This window comes from Spermophilus citellus (genome assembly GCF_964194105.1).
Source record: "Spermophilus citellus genome assembly, chromosome: 6".
In the NCBI taxonomy this organism is placed as follows: Eukaryota; Metazoa; Chordata; class Mammalia; order Rodentia; family Sciuridae; genus Spermophilus; species Spermophilus citellus.
The window spans coordinates 84,534,496-84,558,872 of NC_138187.1; the positions used below are offsets into that span (position 1 = coordinate 84,534,496).

Sequence of the window (24,377 nt, forward strand, 5' to 3'; positions counted from 1 at the left end):
TATTGTGGCTGCACCCAGTTTCTTAGTGTCAGCTTTCACCCACTGGAAAAGAGAAAGAATAACAACAGTACTGTTGCCAACTTTAGTAATTCTAGTTCCTGGAAACAAGGACAGGAAGCCTTTTAGTTATTTGCACACCCTAACTTTTCTAGCTTCTATTGAATAAATCACTTAACTGTCAGCTAATTACAGTGTTGGAAATTTTACATCATTCATCTTTTTATGGCAGTTCTTAATGGATGACTGCGGAGATTAAAACTCTTGACAATTTCCACGATATAAAAAAGGAAAGCTGACCTAGAGAAAGATGGGACAAAGATGAACATTTGAGAAGTTTTTAGCACCAATAGAATCGTACACAGTAGCCTACTTAAAGTAGTGCTGATGTGAATACTTTGCCTAAGTTCCTGAAAAACGACGCAAATATTTTCCCAGCTAACAACCCCGCCAAGCAGGCAGGGCTATCATTCCACTTTACAGATGAAGAGGCTGAGGCAAAGAGAAAATTGAATATTATGTCCAAGGTCTGAAGCCTAGTAAGTAGTTGGGCCAAAAAGGAAAAAAAGAGCCAGTTTGGCTCTAAAGACCACGTCCTTGACCCACACTCTAGTTGACCGCCTCTCAGGTCTCAGCCATCCTCTGGACCGCCAACTGGAAGCGCAAACGTCTGTGATTTTCGTGCAATGCCTCGAAGCCCTGTTCTAGGTCCTTCGCCTCCAATGTGGGCGCCAGAGGTTAGGAGAGCAAGCCTCCTGCAAAAGAGGGTCTGGGGATGGGGCCTCCACCTGCGGCCCCCGGCGCGCGGCCCGCTGCCGGCGAGAGCGCGCACGGCGGGAGCGCGGGAGCGGCGCGCACGTGCCGCCGGGAAGGGGCTACTCGGGCCGCGCCAAGATGGCGGCGGCTGCGGCCGCAGCGGCGACGGTTGGCGGCGGCCGGTGAAGCGGGCGGGGCCGGCGGCGCGGAGGCGGGGTCCCGGGCGAGCCGCCCTGGGAGGCGGGGGCCGTTTCCATAGCGGCGGCAGGAGGTGTCGCGCCGGGGAACTTCCTGGTTCCCGGGCTCGGCTTCGCCGGGATCCTCTTGGAAGGGAAACAATGGAGCGGAGGGCACTGCGGTAGCCGCCGCTGCGCCGGACCTGCTCGGCCGCTCGGGACCGCCCGCTGCCCACAGCCGCCGCCGACGGGACCGTCCGGAGGTAACTTCCTCTCCTCCTCTGCCGCCGCGAGGGGCCGGCGGCCGCGGGTTCCCTGGCTGGGCTGCCCCGGCTGGGGCTCGGAGTTGGCCCCGGGGAGCCGGACGCCGCCATTCCCGGACCCGGGAGGAGGGGACGCAGCTGCGGCTCGCTGGCCCAGCCCTGGAAGGGCCGGCTCGGGAACGTGCGCGGGGTGCCCCCGGCCGGCCTGTGGGGGTCTGCGGCGTGATTGGCAGGCAGCGGGCGCGGGGCGGAGGGCGTGCGGGGAGGGGGCCGTGCGGGGAGGAGGCCTGGCGAAGGGCCCAGGCTGCCTAGCCCCCGGGGAGGCGGAACCCGCTGCCCGCCTCCCCCCCGCGCTAGTTTTGGTCCCCGGGGAGACGTGTCTCCCTCGCAAGTTTCAGTCGCTTCCTCCAGAGTCCAGTGGGCAGGACCCAGGCAAACTTCGTTCTTTTAAATTATTGCCTTGATGCCGCGGAACTTTGTTTGGACCAGACAAGGGAGGAAGGGCTGAGTGAGGGATTGAGAGAGCCTGGAAATCTGTGCGCCTTTGCAAAGTTTGCAGAATAGTTTGGAGCTCACGACTGTAGGGTGGTGCGACATTTCTAATATGTGAGAACGGTTACACGGTTACTCGCAGGTGTTTTACTGCCGGAAAATGAAAGAAGTCTATAAATCGATGGGTGGACATTTGTGTAAGTTGAGGATTGAGTCTTTCTCCCTCCTGTCCTCGTCCCTTTAATCCGCGGATGTCTTTCAAACAGAACACTTGAACATGCATTGTCCCTTGGGAAGGCTGCGTGAATTGGGGGAAATCAGTCTTTGGAAATAATATGACATGAATGGAAAAAAGTGGGGACACTTTTAAACATTTTTATTGCTGGAAGGAAATGATTTCAATTCTGTATCAATCCTTTTTAAAGATGATTAAATTTGGGGGATAGATATGTAATATTTCATAGCTCAGAAGAGTTGCCCAGAACTTTTGCAGTCCTTCTGGCCAACTCCTCTCTTAGATTGAATCTCTGGGAAGTTCTGTCAGGAGTAAGTCAGAGCACTTTTTTACTTTCAGGAAGTCATTTTAATAAGAATAATGGATCAGCATTAAGTGAACACTTGTTAATTTGCTTTTATCTCTCATTCAGACCCTAAAATTAACAAAGATATTTTTGAGTTTGTCATTTTTTAATAATAAAGATTGTAAACATGGTGTAGTTCGTTACTTAAAATGGTTGTTGGTACTATGCTGTATTCTACATAGGCAATTAAAATATACGTCAAAAGAGAAAAAAAATATATATACTAAGAATAAATTTGCTTTTAAGGGAAAACTGATCCTAACTGCAAGCATAGGTATCCTGAATTAAATTCTTACTTCACCTATTATGTATTTAAAAAATTAATGAGTTGTTACAAAGTGTTCAAAAAAGCATCATTTGCCAAACATAAAGAATTTGGGCCCTGAGCCTTATCATGTTGGTGCCTACGCACTGTTTTTAGTTAGACTATCAAACTCTTTTTTTGTATCTCCTGGTGAAGATAGTTCTTTACCAGTTTTAGCAGTGTTTTGTCCTGCAAATAGCTATTAGTGAGGACAACTGGCCTGGTTAAACAAGCCAGTAAGTAGACATATCAGATTTGGCATCATGTATTAGTTGACTGATAATCTTCAAGCGTTATTAGGAACCAAGAGAGCCATGGCAGATCCAATCTGGGTCTCCAGAGCCAAGCAAAGTTTGCATTGGTCTATCTTTACCATCTGCCTCAAATTGCTGTTACATTTTGTAGTCAGTAAAGATGGATGAAAAAGAGGCCAGTAAATTGAAGTTAGTAGCAAATTGAGAACACACAAAGTTAATTTGGTTAAAAGTTATGAGGAACAGGAATGTCATACTCCATATATGTATGTCAAAATATACTCTACTGTCATATCTAGAAAGAAAAGACAAAAAAGAAAAAGCGAGGAGTGTTAGGGCAGTTCCAAACTGGCAAAAGAGCTAGAAACTGAAGCTTTGAGAATTGGGGTGGGGTGGGGTGGGGTGTGTGGCTGGGCAAGATTGTGTGCAGAGGCAGGCAGACAGATGCTGCCATAGGTGCACAAAAAAGTGATTACATTTTCTGGTTTTTGTTTGGGATTTCACTTTAACCATTGTTGTTTTGTAACAAGTGCAGTTCATATCACTAAGTACCAGAAAGTTACAGTTTGTCCCTTCCCTGTGATTTTTGAAAAGCATGTTCCATTCTCAGATGTGATTTAATCATCACGCCCCCCCCCCCCCCCAAAGGTGTCTCCCATTTTTACAGTGGAAGTCAACAGGAAAAAAAAAATAATTTGAAAGAAATTTGGCTTCTGGCACACTTCCATATAATATTTGGGTATTAGATCATTGGAATTTGTCATGGACACTGGGATTCTCAGCTGTTCCATATCATTTCCAGATTATATCACCTCAGACAAACTACTTGTTTGAAGCTTGTTTCTTTGTAAAATTTGGGAGAATTATAAATTTAAATTTGTTTATTCAATGAATATTTTTTGAGTGCCTTCTGGGTACCTCAGGAATTTGTATTAGATACTTTGTTTTCAACAAGTAGATGAGTCTTAAGGAATTATAAAATTATATAAAGCCTAAGCAGCCTGAATTGGTTTGGGAGTAGTCTGGGCAGATTTCCCTGAGGAAGTGATTTGTAAGACTTGAAGAAGGGGATTGATAGTGGATGAAAAGGAGAGTTGGAACCAAGTACAGGAAATTTTGAGGATGGGAATAGAGTGTGGACATAATTACTGCGCTGAGGAGATTGTTTTGCAGGTTGAATGAGAATGTTTGGCAGGTCAGTTCCCTCTCTGCATATGGGTACTCAGTGTTGGTTATAAGAGAAGGCTCCTGGTACCATCCTCTAATAATCTGAATGAAGTGGGCTCAGTTTTGATCCATAGTCATTGTGGAAAGGGAGTCAGTTGGCTTGACTTTTACCACACTTGACCTGGAAATGGCTCTCTGCACACTTTGGTGTCTGCTTTTATAACTGTTAGTTTACCTGTTTCTATAGCTGTAAAACTGGAATTAGATATTAAATAAAATATTAATTCATTTCTTTTCAGAGATTCTGATACCAGGAAAGTATTTTGATTGCATTTTCCTTTTGAGGAGCTTAGACTACTTTATTTAAAATGCCTGCTCCTCCTCAAAAAACTATAAGAGCAATCCACCCTAAAAGAAAAAATAGCCAGTATGCAGGTGGTTTCATTTGCTTTTATGGAAGATCTAGATTAACTCTGGAGTTTGATTGTTAAGTGTTTTTGGCTCTGTAGAGATGATTTAGTTATTTTGTGATAAAGGTACACATTGCATCCATGTCTTACTGACATTGATATGAATGTAGGAAAAGTTAAAATTTTATCCTGAAAGTTTCTTTTCATTGATTCAGCAAGTAAATTAAAAATAATGAGTGCTGTTTTTCATGAGTAAGTGAAATAATATCATTTCAGTGCTTCTTAATGTATTAATTTTGCAGTTAGTAATGTTATATAGATCAGGGATGGCAAATTAATATTTTATTATGGAATTGATGCAGTATTTATGAGTCAGTTGGCTCTCTAGGCTTTTTGTTCTTTTTTGGGTTTTGGACATTTTAATGTTTATTAACATATTTAGTAAGATAAGAAGGTGAAATAAAAAATTTGACAATCTCATCACAATAGAGAAAAATTGAATGCATGTGGAAACTAAAACTTATAAAGGTTGTTATGTGTGTGTGGAGCTAGAATTGGCATATAATAACTATTGACAGAAATTCTTAAAAATTAATTTTAGAAATCTGTCACCTGTTGTATGCTCATTTTTTTCTTATTTTTAGCTTTGTTCTGGATTGCTTTTAAAAAGTAACTTTTGTGTTTCTTCCCTTTTTCTTTTTTTTTGGCTGGGGGCAGGGGTTACTGGGGATTGAACTCAGGGGTACTCAACCAGCACTATTTTGTATTTTATTTAGAGACAGGGTCTTACTGAGTTGCTTGGTGCTTTGCTTTTTGCTGAGGCTGGCTTTGAGTTTATGATCCTCCTGTCTTAGCCTCCCAAGCTGCTGGGATTATAGGTGTGTGCCACCCCTCCCGGCCGCTTCTTCCCTTTTTAATGCTTAGGATTGTATTTTCTTTCACTAGTTCCTTATGCATTCTTGACTTATCAAAGTGTAATATTCATTGGGACTTTGGCTGTTTTTTTTTTCTGGACAATGCAAGACCTTTAAAAACATGTAGTTCAATTTTCTTTCATCTTTACTTATTTCATGATTGTCATGTTTTAAAATGCACATATATTTTAAACCCCACAGGCATATTTCTATTGTTTTAGATTGTTATTACTCAGTTACTGTGTTTTTTTTCTCTTCATTTCCACCAACACTACTGACCTTCCTTCTGGAATAAACTCCTTCTGCTGCTTGAAGAATACCCCCTAGTGTTTTCCTCAGAGTGAATCTAGTGTTATCAAGTGATGGAACGTTTTGTTTGAGAATGTCTTTATTTTGCCTATATTGTTGGGATGTATTTTGCTGGGTATACAATTCTAGATTGGATGCATATCTATATTTATATGTTTTTTGGAGAAATTATTTCATATTTTGGCTCTTCTGTTCCTATTCGGAAGTCATCTACAGTTTATTGCATCTTTGTTGGTGATCTGTTTCTTTTTTCCATCTGTTTTTTAAAATTTGTTCTTATTATACATGACAGTAAAATCCACTTGTCACATCATACATAAATGGAGTATAACTTCTCATTCTTCTGGTTGTACATGATATAGAATCATACCAGTCATGTAGTTATATATGCACATAGGGTAATAATGTCAGATTCATTCTACTAGCCTTCCTAATCCTTTGCCCCTCCTTCACTCCCCTTTGCCAAATCCCAAGTAACTCATTCTCTGCCCCCCACCCCCCATTTTTCAATCTGTTTTAAAAAGTTTCCTTTTGTCTTTGGACTTCATATGATTCTCTCCTTTTTTCCATCCCTCCCTTCCTCCTCTTTCCTTTTTTTTTCCTTCTCCTTTCCCTCTTGCTCTGTTCTTGCTTTTGATATGTAGAACATTTTGATGCTGTGACTTGATGTTTTCCATCAGTTTTGGAAAGTTCTAAACCATCAGCTCCTCAAATATTGGATTTCTCTTGTTTAATCTTTCTGGGACTCAATTGTACAAGGTTAGATCGTCTCACTGCATCATCTCTGTTTTGCCTCTCATTATGTTTTCATCCTTACATTTCTTTTCTTTTTTTTTTTTCCTGGATATTTTCTTTTGGCCTGTCTTCTACCTTATCAAGTTAGTATTTATCTGTATCAAATATGTTCTTAAATATCTTTTAAATTTTAGTTATTGTGTTTTTCATTTATAGAATTTCAGTTTTCAGATACACTCTGCCACTTTTTATAGTTTCTGTTCCCCATCAAACATTTTCAAGCATTGCACATATCTCTTTGGAGAGAATAAGCATGGTCACTGTCTTTGTGGTGTGTCTCTCTCTCTCTGTTTTTCTCAAGGAGTCTCATGTCCTTGTGTGCCTGCTTGCCTTTGAATGTGTGTTGGCCATTGTGTTTGAAAAAGTATTTCTAGAAGTGATTATAGATTTAGGTAAGAATTTTTCCATTGTTTTTGCCAGCCACTTGGGATCACTTTTGTCTAAATTGAGATTTTTTTTTATTTTTGTTTTTGTTTTGAGCATCTGTGCAAGGACTGGTTTAGTTTACTTTCAAGCCATCCTTTCTTTTGGGATTCAGTTTTTGCTTATTCCAAAGCAAAGAATGGCTCCTTGGTGGATCTTTTGTCTTTCTAGCCTTCAAGGATGACTCAGTATAATTTAACCTCCCAGGAACCTGTTTAAATTAGCAAACATTTCCCAGAGTAATGGGACTTTCCCATAACAAGCCAGTCATTTCTGCAAAACCTCCACCAGTACCCCACTGTCCAAATAGTTCTATAATTGAGATTGGCACCTTTCCTAAATGGATGGATTGTGTAAATGCCTTTCCTGTACAACCTAAGGTGTCTAAAGATAGTAGGTATATTTTAGACTGGTCTCCAAAAATTCATAAGAGACAATTACGAAGAAATTCTGCTATGACACCTGCAGGATTTGTTAGTAATATTTTGACTTATAGTGAAGGAGGTGTTCAAAGAGATATTTGGCATTTAATTGCTGCCTCAGAGTATTTACATTTTACAGATAAACCTTTACCAAAATTTGTCGGCAAGAACTGTAAAGAGGGATCTTGCTATGGCTTAAGAGCTTGTGTCCAATCTCCTTATGTTTTAATTATTGGAAATGTAAAAGTTAAATGGATGGAAGACAGATATGTTGTTACTTGTAATAAGTGCAACCTAACTAATTGTATTTCTAGATATAATGGAGGAAAAGGAGTGCTGATACTTCATCAGCCCTCTTTCGTTTTATTACCTGCTAATATTTCAGAGCCATGGTATGCTGATGCTGGTTTACAAGTCTTGCAGCAAATTCATGCCCAGTTAACAAGACCTAAACGTGCTATTGGAGTTATAATTGTTGGTGTTTTAGCACTGGTCTCTTTTATTGCCTCAACTGTCTCTACATCTCTGACATTGTCTCAGAATATTCAGCATGCAAAGTTTCTTAATAATTTAGCTCAAAATACTTCCAAGGCTCTGCGTAATCAAGTAAATATTGATGAAAGGATTGAGACTAAATTAAACGCCTTAGAGGCGACTGTTATAAACATAGGTAATGAACTTTCAGCCTTAAAATTTAAAGAAAGGCTTAAATGCCATGCTAATTATAAGTATGTATGTGTTACAGCTGCCAAGTACAATGCTTCTCTCTGGGATTAGGAAAAGGTTAAAAACCATTTATTAGGTATTTGGCAAAATAGTAATAATAGCTTGGATATTCTGGAACTTCATCACCATATCCAAGACATTCAAAATAATAGAGCTAATTTTTCAGATCCTTCTTCTTTGGCTAACCAAATATTGAAGGAGTTAAATGGATTCAACCCTGGAAATATTCTTAAACACTCCGCTTGGTACATTATTGGATTATTTTCTTTGCTGTTAATTCTCTTTTGTATTGTAACTATAGGATGGCGATTCTTCCAATCAAGAGTCCAGGAACTCCAGAGAGAGAACCGCCGCCGCCTCATTGTTAAGAAAAGAAAGGGGGGATATGTGGGAAGCCATTCTGACACGTGATTGGGTGACTCCCGTTAAGGGCCTGAGGCGCTTTGGCTCTGTCGAAGCTTTCCCGACCCTTTCCTGATGAGAAAGCCTATCCGTGTGGGGGTGTGCCTGACCACTGACCCCGGGGACCCAATCACTGACCCTGACCTTGGAGTGCAGCCCCCCCTCAACCTTCATTGGATGGAATTCTCCCCTGAATCTCTTGTTCCCCAATAAAGGGCTACTCCCAGGCGTGTTCGCTCTCTCTCTCTCCTGCTAGCCCTGAGTAATCCTCGCTGCCCTGCTGGGCGGCTAGAGGTGGGAACCAGAGAGGTGAGCCGTCTCGGACCTAGCAATATAAATAAGGTAACTGGTCTGTGTGTTTTATTTCGATCTCTTCTAACTAACTTTATGCCTAGAACCTCATTAATGAAACCACTGCGCAGGCCGCGTGGTAGAATTGGTGCCCAACTAAAAAAGCCCCAGGGTGCCATGCTTTCCTGTCTGGATTCATGTTCTTTCTTGGTCTCTCTGGGTTGGCCATTTCTCATTGTCTTGTTCTTTGGTATTCTCCCTTCTTAAATAAAAAAAAAAAGTTAAAATATACATACAATAATGTGCACTGATTTTAAATGTGTGTTCAGAATAATTAAAATTTTTTCTTTTAGTTATAGATGGACACGATATCTTTATTTTTGTTTATTTTTATGTGGTGCTGAGGATCAAACCCAGGGCCTCACACATGCGAGGCAAGCGCTCTACCATTGATCTACAACCCCAGCCCCTAGAATAATTTTTATAAATCTAATTTCATTGTATAATTACACTTAAATATATAGGACATTTTTTGGCACCTCAGAAGGTGATGTCATACTCCTTCCCAATCGGTCCTCTTTCTCTCTAGCTTCAAGTCACAGTGATACAATTTTCTGTCACCATAGATTAACTTTGCATGTTCTAGTTTTTCATAAAAATATTACTCAGTCTATACTCTTTTGTGTCTTTCTTCGTTTACTCCACATTGTATTGTGTCAGTGAATTTTGACTATATTGTTGTGTATATTTGTAAATGTTTTGTTTTTATTGCCCAATACTTATTCTAGTAACTGTGGCTGTCTAAAAAATTGCCTTAAAACTCAGTGACTTAAAACAGTGGCATCCTTTGCTTTCTTTACAAATCTGCAGTTGGGGTAGCTTGTCTCTTCTTCATTGAGTTTCAGCTCCAACTGCTTGAAGGTGAAGTCTAGTATTGTCTAAAGGCTTTGCTTACACATCTGGTCGTTGATGATAGGACATCTAAATGTGGCCTCTATGGTCTGAGCTTGTTCACAACTTGAGCATTGTGGCTGAATTACAAAGGAGAAAGGAGGTGAACGGAAGTGGGAGGAGGGGAGAGATGCATGAGCCAGACAGAAACTCTGTTGCCTTTTATTACTTAGCCTTGGAGTTTATGTGCTATTACTTTGACTGCATAGTATTCTTCAAGGCAGTTGTAAGTGTTCCCTTTAAAGAGCGGAAGTGGACTCTGCTTCTTGATGGGGGGGGGGAGGGGCAAATTCTGGAGGAGCATGTAGGACCAGGAATATCACAGTGACCATTGTTGGAAAATATAGTCAGCCCTTGTGGTAGCCTAATACATGAATTTATCACCATTTATTTATCCTTTCTACTTTTAATAGACATTTGGGTTGTTCTTAATTTTTGATTCTTCTAATGAAGTTACTCTGTATATTCATATGTGTATATTTTGATGTACTTATGAATTTCTTCCTTTTGGATATATCCCTAGGAATGGAATTGCTGAGTAAAAGGTAGACATATTTAGCTTTAGTATTTAGCACACTGTTTGCCAAAGTATTGTGCCAATATATATCCCTGATATTTTTAATAATGTAAAACTGGTGTGTGTGTGTGTGTGTGTGTATGTACACGTATATCTCTCCAATTCTTGGTCTTTAAGCAAGAGGGTTGGTTTATATACCTGGTTTGTTGGAAATGCAGCTCCTTCCCTCATGTGTTGTCTTTTATATAACTTTCATGTGTTTAAGTTTTACTTTCACAGCCAGATGCTTAGTTATTGGAAAATCGGGACTAGGTAGAAGGGTCTGATTTGGAAGTAGTAGGCTATTTTATTTTTTTTGTACCAGGGATTGAACTCTGGAGCACTTGGCCACTGAGCCACATCCCCACCCTATTTAGAGAGATGATCTCACTGAATTGCTTAGTGCCTCGCTTTTAATGAGGCTGGCTTTGAACTCATGATCCTCCTGCTTCAGCCTCCCTAGCTGCTGGGATTACAGACATGTGCCACCATACCCTGCTAGTAGGCTAATTTTTAAAGCAGCATTTTAGAATATGTATTCAAATTAGTGCTAAGACTTTACATTAATTGCTGAAGAGAAATTTCTGAAGTTTGTTTTAGAAATTGCTTTTTGGAGGTATTGAGCCTTATCCCTTTGACATCCCAATGTCACATTTTGTTTGTGATCCAATGCTTTATTATTGTCAGTTTGAATTCTAAGCTCATTCATCAGACTTGCTTGGGAAATATTTTTTTTGACTATTACAAAAACACTTTTCTTCCAGGAGAAATGAGTCCTTATTGCTGACGATTGCCATCTAGAGTTTCCCCACAAACTAAGGGCTCCCTGTGACCACTTCACTGTTAATAATCACCTTGACTTTCTTTCAAATGTCTGGTGGATCTGCTCCATGATGATGATGATGATGATGATGATGATTTTAACAAAACCAACATTTTAGACCAATTTATTTTAGCTCATACCTGGTTTACTGGGTTTATTGGCCGATCCCACTTATGATAAATAAAGTAGAATCTTTCTTAGTTGCCCAATTAATGAAAATGATTTTTAGAGTCATAAATAATACAGTGCTAGAAAGAAAACTTAAAAAATTTGTGTTCAACTCACTTATTTTTTAATGAGACAAAAATGGATCAGTACTTATACATATGTCAATTACCAAAGCATTTTTCATGCATAATCCCATGACAATCCTGAGTGGTAGGCAGGTGGAAATTTTAACTTTACAAATAAAGAAACTGAGGCTAAGGGAACTAAAGTAGCTATCTAAATTCCTCTAGTTGATTAATGGCAGAGCTGCAATACATTTGCATCTAGAATTTTTCATATGTTGAATGATTTCCTTGTGAAGTTGACAGTCTCCCCTTATCTTGCTGAATTCCAGTTTTTTTTTTTTTTGAGAGTCTCACTTTAACTCTATGTATTTATGGCTTACAAATATTCATTTTCATTCAGGACAGGGCTCTTGAATGAGCAAAAACCCTTGACTACCACTTCACTTCAGTTTCCTTTAGTACTTTTGTCCTGAATACATTCTGTTAGTGGCAAGATGGGATCAAGTTTGTTGTGATTGTTTTATCACAAGCTAGTTGAGCAACTTTTGCATATTGCAGAGCTGAATTAACATTTATTAAGTGAATGGATTAATACATTCTGGTGTTTGGAATTTTTATATAAATTCCTTGAAGATAGAGCTTAAAATGAATTATGTCTACTTTTTCTTTTTTGTTTTCTTTTATGGTATGTCTTCTATAATGCTCATTATTATAATTGACAGTCTGGAATTTTAACCAGCTTTTAAAATTATGTCAGGCTCCTGAAAATCAGAGAGAGTGTATCTTTTATTTTAGCTTTTTTTTTCTTTCTTTTTTTTTTTCTGTGGTGCTGGGGTAATCCTTGTGCATATGAGGCAAGCATTCTACCAACTGAGCTACATCCCCAGCCCTCATTTTACCTTTTATCTGTAGAACTAAGGCATTATGTACAGTAATAATACGATGTATCAAGTGCGTAAGGCAAATGTGAAATCATAAGCCACCTTTGAAAGGTCCTGACTATCTATAACTGAAATTAGTAAGAAAGATTTAGAAAGGACATTTTTTTCTCTAAATGCCTGCAAATTCATTTGTTGACCAGTGTAAAACTATTAGAATTTGTTAAGTTCTTGGAAACTTAAATTCTACCTGTGAAGAGGAAAGCATTCTTATCAGATGCTTCATAAATATACACATATAAACAAACCAATGAAACCAAACTATTTCTCATTTTGCTTTTAGGCCTATCTCATTCTTTGATCTTACTAGCAGGAAGTATTTTGTTGATTTAGTGAGTAGGGTAAACAAACTTTTCGCTCCAGCAGTTACAGGACATTTGCTATACTTTTGCTGCAAAAGTACTTCAAGCTGTAGGAATTTAGCATTGTGTTTTAGGTGGTATAAATTGCAGCAAGAGCATTGTTTATAGAAAGCTTAAGAATTGTGAAAGAGTGGTGAGACTGTCTGATGAATAATGACTAATATTACTGAAGTTATTATTATTATTTTTTTTGTCTAGAATGATAAGCTATTACCTGGGAATTTGTCTTGACATACATAGTGGAAGTAATAAACTATGAATGTGAATTAATAAAGGAAGGTACTAGAGTTACTGTACTGTAACTTCTATAAGGATAGGGTCTTTGTTTTGTTTATGGTTATGTTTGCTGTGCCTAGAAAATACCTGAGCTGCTCGAGGGTATCCCTGTAATCCCAGCAGCTCAGGAGGCTGAGGCAGGAGGATCAGGAGTTCAAAGCCAGCCTCAGCAAAAGTGAGGTGCTAAGCAACTCAGTGAGATGCTGTCTCTAAATAAAGTACAAAATAGGGCTGGGGATGTGGCTCAGTGGTTAAGCGCCCCTGAGTTCATCCCCCCCCCCAACATCCTTCCATCCCCCCAAAAAAGAAAATACCTGGCTCCTGAGCGCTGCTTAGTGAGTATTTATTGAATGCATAGTAAGTGAGTATCTGTCATTTAAGTACTGGTTTATATATGTCTTTTAGGAAATCAATTTAACTTTGATGAAGCATCATTTTTGATACTTCTTTCTTGCTGACTGGTAAAATTGTGTAAAGCCCATCTCAGAGTGTTCATTCATTTTCTGTCATTAAGTTTCTTTGAGACATTTTTAATGGACGTGAGGGAGTCTACTACATGTAAGTGAATGAATAATTCAGTTAGTCATATTAGTGAACACTGAATCTTATAATTTTTTTCTGTTACAAATAATGCTTCAGTGAAGGAATTTTTCACGAGTTTTTTTTTGGGGGGTGGGGTGGGGTGGGGGTAGAGGAGGGAATGACAGTTCACCTAGTAGCAATTTAGAGGAATAGGTCCTGGGAATTTCTACTAGAAAATGAGCTAATATTGTATAGCTTGTGAAGGTAAGATCAGAAGCTTCGATGGTCAGATAGCTGAGATCATACAGTACAAATAATACAACTGTTTGGGTGGCCAGTGCTTTTTTTTTTTTTAAATAATATCTTAATTTTTTTATTTATTTATGTGATGCTGAGGATCGAACCCAATGCCTCACATGTGCGAGGCAAACGCTCTACCACAGCTGTAGCTCCAGCTCATAGCCAGTGCTTTTTACACATGGATAATGTATAATCATAAATCTCTTTTGACAGAAAGTTTATCTTGCAATTTGTGATAGAACTAGCTATTAGTTGTATTTGTCTTTTAAGGAATAAATGTCATTACAACCATTTCTGCTTCTTAATTATGGCTTAAAAATTATAACTGCATTTAACTTCTTTATACATGTGGTTATACATATTTATGTTACTTTTATTTATAATAATTTCCTTTCTGAATTTTGTTGGAAATTGTTTGTTTTTTTGTATTAAAATACTATAAAATACAATACTCATACAGAAGTCTATATGTAACATATTACATAAAGAAAACTCTTGATGTTTTAAGACTACAGGTAACATATTGCATAATATACTGCCTATTGCATAATGATGTATATTCCATTCCTCCTTCAGCTGAAGTGGTAGGACATTACCAGTCTCTTGCTGAATGACCTCTCCCTACTTTTCCTGGCTTAGGGAAATCATCAGCCTCAAAGTGAGGTCTAGCACTCTGTTGTTACTTTTTTAGTTCATTATATATGTATATGTCCCTAAACTATTGTTAGCTTCATGTATTTTATAACATTATATAAATATTGTACCATTGATATTAATATGTTATTGTATATGTATACATATTTTTATGTGCATAAAATCTAGTAAATATAAGTGTATATCAATAATATTTGTGAGATTTATTTGCTGATATACACTTCGTTCCTTCATTTCATTGCTTTATAATACTTATTTGTATAAAGGTGGCATAATTATTCACCCTTCTGCTGGTGGAATTCCCGTTTTTTTGTATTATAAATAGTATTGCTGTGAGCATTGGTCAATATATATCTTAGTACAGATGTGAAAGAGTTTCTGTAGTTACATCTCTTTTGTTTAGCATTTTCATAACGTTCATTTAAAGAAATTTTTTTTAGTTGTGTATGGAAACAATACCTTTATTTTATTTATATGTATGTGGTGCTGAGAATCAACCCCAGTTCCTCACATGTGTCAGGCAAGTGCTCAACCACTGAGCTAGCTACAGCCCCAGCCCCTTAATATACATTTTTAATATTTTTATTCCCAGCCTCTATGTGTCTTTCTGATTTAGGTATGTTTTTATGAATAGTATATGGCTAGATATTTAAATATAGCCTTTATAACTTGAAAATTTAGTCAAATTTTTAAAATATTTTATTAGTTGCTAATGGGCCTTTATGTTTATTCTTTGTTATTAGTCATCTTTGGCTATAATAATGCTGGATAACAAGAGCAAACTTTCAGTGACACATGACAAATGTTTATTTCTAGCTCACAGATCTGTAATCTCTGCTGAGTTTGACTGGATTTGTTGGGGTTTGGCTATCAGCTGTGGGTTGGCTTCAGTTATGTGCCAGGTATCTAATTATTCTGGGAGAGCAGCCACCTGGTGTGCATCTCTCCTGGTGCAGTGCAAACTCAGCTCCTACAGCTTCTAGTTAGAACTTTGTAGCCAGTTTCTCCCACATTCCAGCAAGACAGCCCCCTCCCCCAAGCCAAAGTGCCTGAAAATGAGATTAAAGGCTACATTTTGCAGAAGTATCCTAGTAATACCTCCTAGTGACATTGTGGATTTAAGATACATTATTTTATCATACTTGGATGGGATGGATGGGGTGCAGATTAGAAAGTTTTTTTTTTTCTTTTTTGTATATCCAGTGGTAGTGTTTAGGGGAGGAGAAAGGGAATGAACATTTTATCTACTGTGCTACTTTACTGCCTTGTTGCTTAAAATAATTGGTAGACTACCTACTGTGAAAGTAGGTAATTGGGATCTACATTTTAAAGCTGCGATTAATGTAAAGAATCTTGAACAAGTGTCTTTGCTATAAGTCTTTTGTAAATGTTTCTAGGAATTGCTCCATGACATTTTACATTAATTCTCACATATGCATATTTCTTACTATAAGACTTATGTGCATTTGTTACTTTAGATGTAAGTTTATAAATCTGGTGTTTTAAAATCTTATTATCTTGGTGTTTCTGAGGATAAGTGTTTTTAGTACTGATAAAATTCTTTATGTTTAAGAATTTAAACCCTTGAAAAAGTATTTATTGCGTCTCGGGCTATTGCTCACGGGTTAGCGCACTTGCCTGGCATGTGTGAGACACTGCGTTCAGTTCTCAGCACCACATATAAATAAATAAAATAAATGTCTATCAACAACTTAAAAAAAGTATTTATTTGGCTATGGTTTTGGGCAGGGAGGGAACATTACATAGTGTTAGGTGCTTTGATGTTACCATTTAGGAATTTTAAGTTTAAGATAAAAATTATTTTTGATATAAAATGAACAAGAAGGAAAGTACCTGGGCAAAGAGACTTGACTACATATATAAATGTAAGTGGACACCTGAGTCATTTTGTGAATGTCTAATCTACAGTGTGTATTTATAAGGTGGGGCTGTCCTTGTCATCATTTAGCATGTTTTTGAGGAGGGAAGACAAATCAGACTTAATCAAGCACTGTCAAGAAAGTATATTTATTGTGAGAAATGTTTATCATGTATTCTAAAAACTAACCTGGTGATTATATGTTGTTTTAGATTTTCCATACAACTTTTCATTTCCTTTGGGGTAATTGGGTTATCTGAATATCATTTACTCGTGCACAGATAAAGAAGAAAGCATGTGGGATAGGGATCAGGTGATTATGTGGCAGAACTACTATTATATGCCTCTGCTAATTACAGTGGCTGAGCCATGCTGTACTTACAAATGCTTATGCAGTGGTTTTACATTTTGTAACTGTGTACTTCTCATGTATATTATTACATAGAATGAGTAAGTATATAGATGGGGCAAGCATTATTTCTTCAAAAAGCGTTACCCAATTTTGATTCAAAAGCAGAGGGCCTAAGTATACTGTTTTCTTAAGTGATTTAGATATTAAGAAACTATAACTTTTTGTGATTGCAAAAAATAGCTCACTGGTTTATGAAGAAAGTTGCCCATGAGGTACCACAAGTGTGAATTTTGTATTGAAATTGATCTTATCCGTGGAATTATATATATTAGATTTAGGCAAGGCATTTGTGGAACCATGGTTATGTTTAGATATAGGCTTGGTATTATCTCTTATTTAAAAATATGTTGATAAAGAGCAAGATTTATAATGTAAATCTTAGGGAAAGTATTAAGCTTGTGTTCATGTTGTAGGTACTGATGAGGTAAGGCACTGAAGATAGCAGGAAACAATTTTATTTGGCTGCAGCCAGGTTCAGAGGGCACAGCTTCTGCTGTAATCAATCAATCAATCCCCTGAACCCCAAGTTCAGGTAGTTTCAGAATTTTATACGTAAGGGGAGGTACTCAGAAGTTCACAGTCTACAGAACTTCACCTAAAAACAGTTTTTTTCTTTCACTGTTCTGGGCAAGTTAACCGTTCAAGGACAACACCTGAGAAGCAGAGAGCTTCTTCTCCCCTTTTTCTCCCCCCTGCCAGCTGTTACCATGGAGCCTACTTGGTAACTTCTCTTATTTTAGAAATGTAGACATCTCTGTGAAGCTCCAGCTCAAGGCCAGTGGCCTTGTTTACACATTTCTACAAACTACTATATTGGATACATGTTTGTGAAAAACTATTAAGGGGTTGTCCAGCACTTGGAGTGCTGATTCCTTCCCAGCCAGTGGCCACATATGACAGGGCAACACGAAAATAGGAAGTTTATCTACATTGAATTCTTTTGTAGAAACTCTTTTGCTGACAGTCCTAAAATCAGCCATGGTGAAGATTTCTGGAGCAGTCCAGTTAAGACTTTTCTGTGGAGAAAGGGGGTGCCACTACATTAATACTAAATACAAGATGGTGCTTTATGTTATGTTTGAGTGAAAAAAATTAAATACACATTTTTAATTTAGTGTTTTTCAAGTATTTTAAAAATAACTTAGAAAATGTGCCTTGAAGAGAAATGTGCCTACATGATTGGGTAAATGTAGGGGGTATTACAGAGAATTTTTTTTGTACTTTGCTGTTATTCCCTTATTATTATTATTATTATTATAATACAATGAACTCATTTTACATTTATAATGAGGAAGATGGCCTTTATTGGAGAAAGTCTATAGCCATGACTTTGGTGATCTTTATTTCATGACTTTTATAAATCATTTATATGCAATCAAAATACATTGATTGAGCTTTACGTGCTATCTTTTAGATAGAGTGCTTTCTTTATATGACTTAGCTGAGAATGGGAAAGAAATATGTTTGTAGTATTAAAGCCAAAGGACACTTGTTAATGAACTTCTGTGTGGTAATTACTTTCTATATATTATTTATTTGTGAAGTAATTTGTTTCACAAAAAGGAAAATGTGAATTTAACATGATGTTCTAAAAGAATGGTGTAACAAGGGTTTTTTCTGGAAATAGGTAAATTTTTGAAATGAAATTATTTTCTTCCATTTCCTTTTATAAAATCTTATTGTAAATATTGACCTTTTCGAAAATACCATTCCTTTCTCTTTTGTTTCCAGAATAGGACATGTATTCCTCTGAGAAACCTTGGACAGCAGATTTTGGTTTAGTATCTGATTGGGACAACACACAGAAACATTTCCAGTCATGAGTAAGTGTGCTTCTTTGATTCATTTCAGCTCTCTCAGGAGCATTTGCAGTATTAATTATTCTTTAAAAAAGAAAAAAATGTGTTACTAGACAAAGTGGAATTATGTCCCTTCTTCAGAGATTGAAAAATCTGGTTCTTCCCAATACTATATATATGCTTGTCTCTATTAAAGCAAGGAGATGCTTTTTGATGTTTGATTTATTCTAAGAAGTTAGATGTGATGAGGAAATTTGTGTAATTAGCTTCTTGGCTTATTTAGTTCTGTCATTTGAAAATTTCTAATGACTAGCCACTGGAAAATGAACCTTTAGAAATATGAGTAGGGAATATTGACATTGGCCACAATTGAGAGAGGTTTTATTGTGTGAAATTTAATCATTGGGTAACATGGGTTAATATATTTAAGCAAGACAAAACAAAATAAAAATATCTCTATCAATGCATTTGATGGAATAAGAAACCAAGGCTATCCTGGATTTAACTAGATTTTTTAAAAAATATTTTTTATTTTTACATGGACACAATATCTTTATTTTGTTTATTTATTTTTATGTGATGCTAGGGATTGAACCCAGTACCTCACATGTTCAAGGCAAGCGCTCTGTCACTGAGCCACAACCCCAGCCCCCTTAACCAGATTTGATATAGGTTTTTCTTCTCGGTTTAAAGAAGATGGTATATATACATATATATAATACTTTCTGTCCATTTCTGACCACTTCTGCTTGTGAACAGAACTGGTTTTATTATTTTGTGTTAACTGTTTTCTTTTAGAGGTTGAGGAAGAAATGAAATTTTATCCTATTAGAATCCTATGGCAGTTTCAAAGTGTAGATTTTCTGATGATGGAAACTCTTAGAGATGTAGTGAACATTTCTTTATTAGAATATAATGTTAGAGAGGTTACTTTTTTGCATATTATTTATATTGATATATATTTATCTTAATATGAATTAGATGCAGCTTTTCTTGAATCGATGTAATTAATTTGGTAGTTGATAAAATGAAGTTTTTTTTTTTTTTTTGGTGCTGGGGATTGAACCCAGGGCCTATGTATGCAAGGCAAGCACTCTACCAACTGAACTATATCCCAGCAAAATGAAGTTTTTGTTATTGTGAAGTATGAGTTTTCTACCAAGAATATTGCAAGAAGTGGTCTTTGATTTTCAAAGCTTTTCAGTGGTATCCTTTTTCCTGTTGGAATACTTTGAATAAACAAGGATGGTTGGTAGATGCATTCAAATACACCAGATTATGAAAGAAGCAGCTTTTCTTATTTCAGTTCCATTCATGAAATTTTATAAAAATGCTTATCTAATGTAAAGTGCTAATTCTAGTGAAGATGGCCATTAGTTCATGAAAATTAAAACAGAAGCAGCAAGCATTTTAGTTTAAAAAATGCTTTCATGTTTGAAAAACCAAGATTTCTTCTAATATGTAATGTTAAGGTTTTGGTAGCATCTGTTGAAAACGTGAGTGTTTTTGAGGACAGGTATTCTATGTTTTTAATTTTGTATTCAGAATTTGACACAGTGTCTTGTACACTAAAAAATTGGATCCCTGTGAGGTTGAAGGCAGATGGCTTGTTAGGTGCCTAATGGTGTTAATATATTTTATTTCAAAGTGACAATGGTTTTATCTCACTTAGATTTTTTTTTTTAAGATTTTTTTTTCTGTTATTTTATTTATTTATTTTTATGTGGTGCTGAGGATTGAACCTGGTGCCTCTCACATGCTAGTCAGGTGCCTTACCACTGAGCTGCAGCCCCAGTCCTGGAGTATTTTTATTTGGTTCTTTTTTATGTCCACTGGTTCTTTTTCATTTCTGCTTATTTTTACAATTGTTCCATTCTTTTGTTAGTTTTTTTTAACTTTTTGTGAATCTTTTATATTCTTAAAGTAATTTCTAGATCATTTGATAACTTAAATTATCTGTGGTGAATTTGTTATGATTGTTGATATTATTGGTGTTTTTATCATGTTCTGTAATTTTGCAGACACATTCTGATGTGTTGTTTATTTATTTTCCTTTTGTCCAGTGGTCTCCCTCTTTCTCTTTGTGATTTTTCCTGCTGCTCTAGCATATTTGTGGTTATCTCGGCCTGGCTTTGGAGTTCCCATATCAGTATCAGGTCTATGTTAGTAGATAGAGCTCGGGCCCCTGGTGACATTGGGGACATCACAGATTCAGTCACCAAGTCAGCTGGCATTAGGTCAGCAACTCCTATAAGTGGTAGCTTCAGCAAAGTTAGCAGAAGCCTTTTTCAGTCTATTTTAGAATCTAGGAAAAGCAGTCCCTGGTTTTAAGCTAAGAGCCTGGCTACTGACCCTGCTTTATATGGGACACTTTTATTTACAGTTATACCCCATAGGGTCAGACTTCCTGCTGCTTTTTCCTGCTCTGGGGCCCATATTGGACTTAGCTTGTTTCACATTTTGTGTTCCTGTTAGATTTCTGATCCGGAGAGATTTAACACATTTTTTGGGGCATGGCTATGCCATTTTACTGACTTATTTTTATATTTTATTTGTTAAAATATTAGTATTTGTGTGTTTGTTGTAAAGAAGGAGGAGCTGCAAAGAGTGAATAATACTATTGTGGTCTAAACACTGGTATTAAAGTTAGGTCCAAACTTCTTACTTCACAATTAATATATATATATATATTTTATTATTATTATTATTTTTTAAATCACCTTCAGCTTGGCTTTCTAGTTAAGAGCTCTTTCCTGTACCACTTCACTTGCTAGATGAGCCCATTGTACTTTTCCATAGCTCTCCTCTTTCCTCTTTCTGGTATCTATCATTCTGTATTAAAAATCATCCACTTGTTTGTTCTCCCATCTTTCTCTAATCTGTACACTCCTTGAGGGCAAACACTATTCAATTCCTAGTGCCGAACACTATTCCTGGCACTGAGGTACTAGATAAATATTGTATGTTTGTATGTTACTAAAGTAATGTCCTTAGTATATGGTAGCTATTTGTGTATTAATATTTTTAGATGAAATTTGAGCTGTTCCCATTTAAAAAAAAGAGTGTGTGTAGAGAGTACCACAGATAAAACATTCTGGGTAAATGTAACAGTGTGAGAAAGGCGTTAAGATTTGACTCCGAGGAAGTGTTACTAAGCAGTTGAACATACTGTAGAGCAGAGGTGGGAAGGGAGATTGAGAGAGAAAGCTGGGAGAGAGGAAGTCAGGCTTCAGGTCACTTACAGTCTAGGAAGCTCAGACTTCATCTTGTAGACTTTACAGAGTGTTAAAGAATTTCAGTTATGGGGATGACTTAATACGATTTCATTTTGGAAAAATTACTCTGACAAATGGATGTTTTTGTTATTTGTAAGGCAAGTCACATAGGCAGTATTTGCCTTTCCTAGCTTTGTTCTTAGATTTCACTTTCTTTTTAAGCACCCTTTGAATCAAACTGAGTTATATTTCTTTTTCTTGCTTATTTGATGATTTTTCTCTAGAAAAGGAAATTCCTCTTCAGTAGAACACTGTAATGATAGGTTAGTGGGTATTGTAGTATCCTGTTTCTGTTGAAATTTCTAGAGGTTGTAAGTCTTCCAAAAAGTGGGAATTGAGTATATCAGAAGTCCTGATTTTGAAAAAAAATTTATAAAAACACAGGAATATATGTCATTAAAAAGTTTAGAATTTTGAATCCTCTTTGGTTAAGAATGATGGGTTAAGTAACATTTTAAAAAATATTTCTCTAGAGATTAAAAGAAGGATTGGATACTACTGTATGTGGGTAGATTTATTTCTACAGGATTTCCCGACCCTTTCCATGTCTCGAAACACATGTCATTGTATATGGGACATATAAATGCAAGTTGGAGGCAGGTGGTTTTGACAACTCAGGCTAGGCTGCCATGTATCCCTAATTGCCCTGAAAGCTGAGGGGGGGCTCAACTTTTCCACCCAGCTGACATGGTCTTGGCACAGTAGTTGAGGTACACAAACTATAAGGTGTAGAGAATTTGTTAAATGCTTTATGATGGTTTTCAGCTTTTATTCTGATAAATATTCTATCAAATTCTGAGGCTGAATCTTATTATGTGGAAAAGGTATTATGTGATGCTTTAGGATGCTGTGAATTTCATTGTTGATTATTGAATTGATTACAATCCACAAAAAGTCTTTTGATTTTTTGGTACTTAAATTGTTCTTGTTTTTCTGTATTTGCATGTTTTGCAATGTTTAACTTTCATTTGATTTGTTCATTTTGTTGTACCAAATGATGCCAAAGATGAAATAAAGTTGTTATACTTGAATTGTGCCTGTAATTCGAAATGGATGTGTTGGATCTTCAATGGAGATTACAACAAGAAAATTTGGGTAAAAGGCAGTGTTATAAAACTAATGATTATTTTGATTGAATATATTTTTTTAAAGTTTTAGGCAAAAAAAAAACACCTTGCTTACTTATCTTTTAAGATTTTAGTTTCACTTCTGTATTTTATTTCACTTCCATAAGGAAAATTTTGATTTGTGATTAATTACATGACATGTTTTCTGAGGTTTTTTTGAATGTCAGTTCTCTCTGACTGGGCACTCCAGGAATGTGTTGCATCAGTGTTCAATCTTATCCTTTGACCTAAAATATAGAATGAGTTTTTTGAGTTTCTTTTTGGATATGAAATACTTTTCATTCAACTGAGGAAAAGGAATGGCAGTGATAATTTGGGTATAATGTATTTATTGTTTTCTAATAGGATAGGGGTAGAGATCTTCATTGTTGTGATTTGGAAGTGTCACTTGAAAAGTTCATGTGTTAATGCAGGAAAGTCCAGTGGTGAAATGATCAGATTAAGAGAGCTGAAACATAATCAGTGGATTAATCCATTTGATGGATTAATAATTTGAATGGACTACTGTACCCTAACTCTTGGCAGGTGGGGTGTGGCTAAAAGTAGTAGTTCACTGGAGGTGTGCCCTTGAGGATTTTATTTGTCCCTGGCTCCTCTGTGCATCTTTCCGTCCCTCCCCCCCCCCCCTTTCCTGGCAACCCTGAGGAAAGCAGATTTCCTTTTTCATGCTCTTCCTCCATAAAATTCTGCCTACCCTCAGGCACAAAGCGTTGGAGTTGGCTGACCATGGATTGTATCTCTGAAACCAAAATAAACTTTTCCTTCTCTGAGTTGTTCTGGTCAGGTATTTTGATCAAAGTGATGAAAAGTTGGCAGACACGTTTCTCATTTATTGGAGCAATGGACTAAGTTTGTGCTGAAGTGAAGAACAATTTGCTTTAGCATTTGTTAGAGCCCATAATCTTATAAATAATTGAATCTAAATCCTTCAGCGGTGGTTTAAGTATTCTTGTAGTAAATAAAAAAATTATGCAGGAAATAATAGACTTTCATTAAGTATGGCTAAAAATTCTGTCTAGAACAATAGCTGATCAAGATATATATTCTGTTTTAGAGAATAACTGTGTACTTCAGAAGATGAGTAGAAGTAAAAGAAGATTTAAATTGAATTGTATTTTAAATGCTGACATGTCTGTCATTTAATGGAATCTTGAAAAGAATCCCTTTGTAGAGTATAACAGATAATCCTTTTAATTAATTAATGTGTGTGTGTGTGTGTGTGTGTGTGTGTGTGTGTGTATACTAGGAATTTAATCCAGAGGTGCTTTATCACTGATCTTCACATTCCCAGCCCTTTTTATTTTTTGAGACAGGGTCTTGCTAAGTACTTAGGGCCTCATGCTGCTGAGGCTGGCTTTGAACTTGCATTCCTCCTGCCTCAGTTTCCTGAGTCACTGGGATTATAGGTGTGTACCACCATGCCTGGTCCTTTTTTTTTATTATATTATGATTTATTTATTATGATTTACATTTGGGAAATTTAGGTTTTAGAACATGAAAATTTAAATGTTAACCATTTTTTTTTTTTTCTTACTGGAGGTTGAAGCCAGGGGTACTTTACCACTGAGCCACATTCCCAATCCTGTCC

General features: G+C 36.9%; 2 protein-coding genes across 2 annotated transcripts in view; one reads left to right on the forward strand and one right to left on the reverse strand.

The window, feature by feature from the left end:
• Window positions 1-628: 628 nt before the first annotated feature.
• Window positions 629-1,303, reverse strand: LOC308651264 (uncharacterized protein; the record flags this gene model as incomplete). Its single annotated transcript, XM_081298193.1, has 1 exon — window positions 629-1,303. One exon carries the CDS (start codon window positions 1,301-1,303, stop codon window positions 629-631), a length of 675 nt encoding a protein of 224 aa, XP_081154319.1.
• USP6NL (USP6 N-terminal like) overlaps window positions 888-24,377 on the forward strand; it is a 164,921-nt gene continuing 141,431 nt past the window's right edge. Inside the window, exons 1-2 of the mRNA XM_081298830.1 lie at window positions 888-1,192; window positions 18,320-18,411. Coding sequence (XP_081154956.1) covers window positions 18,408-18,411 — 4 coding nt within the window. The 5' untranslated portion in view covers window positions 888-1,192; window positions 18,320-18,407. The remainder of the gene's footprint in view (window positions 1,193-18,319; window positions 18,412-24,377) is intronic.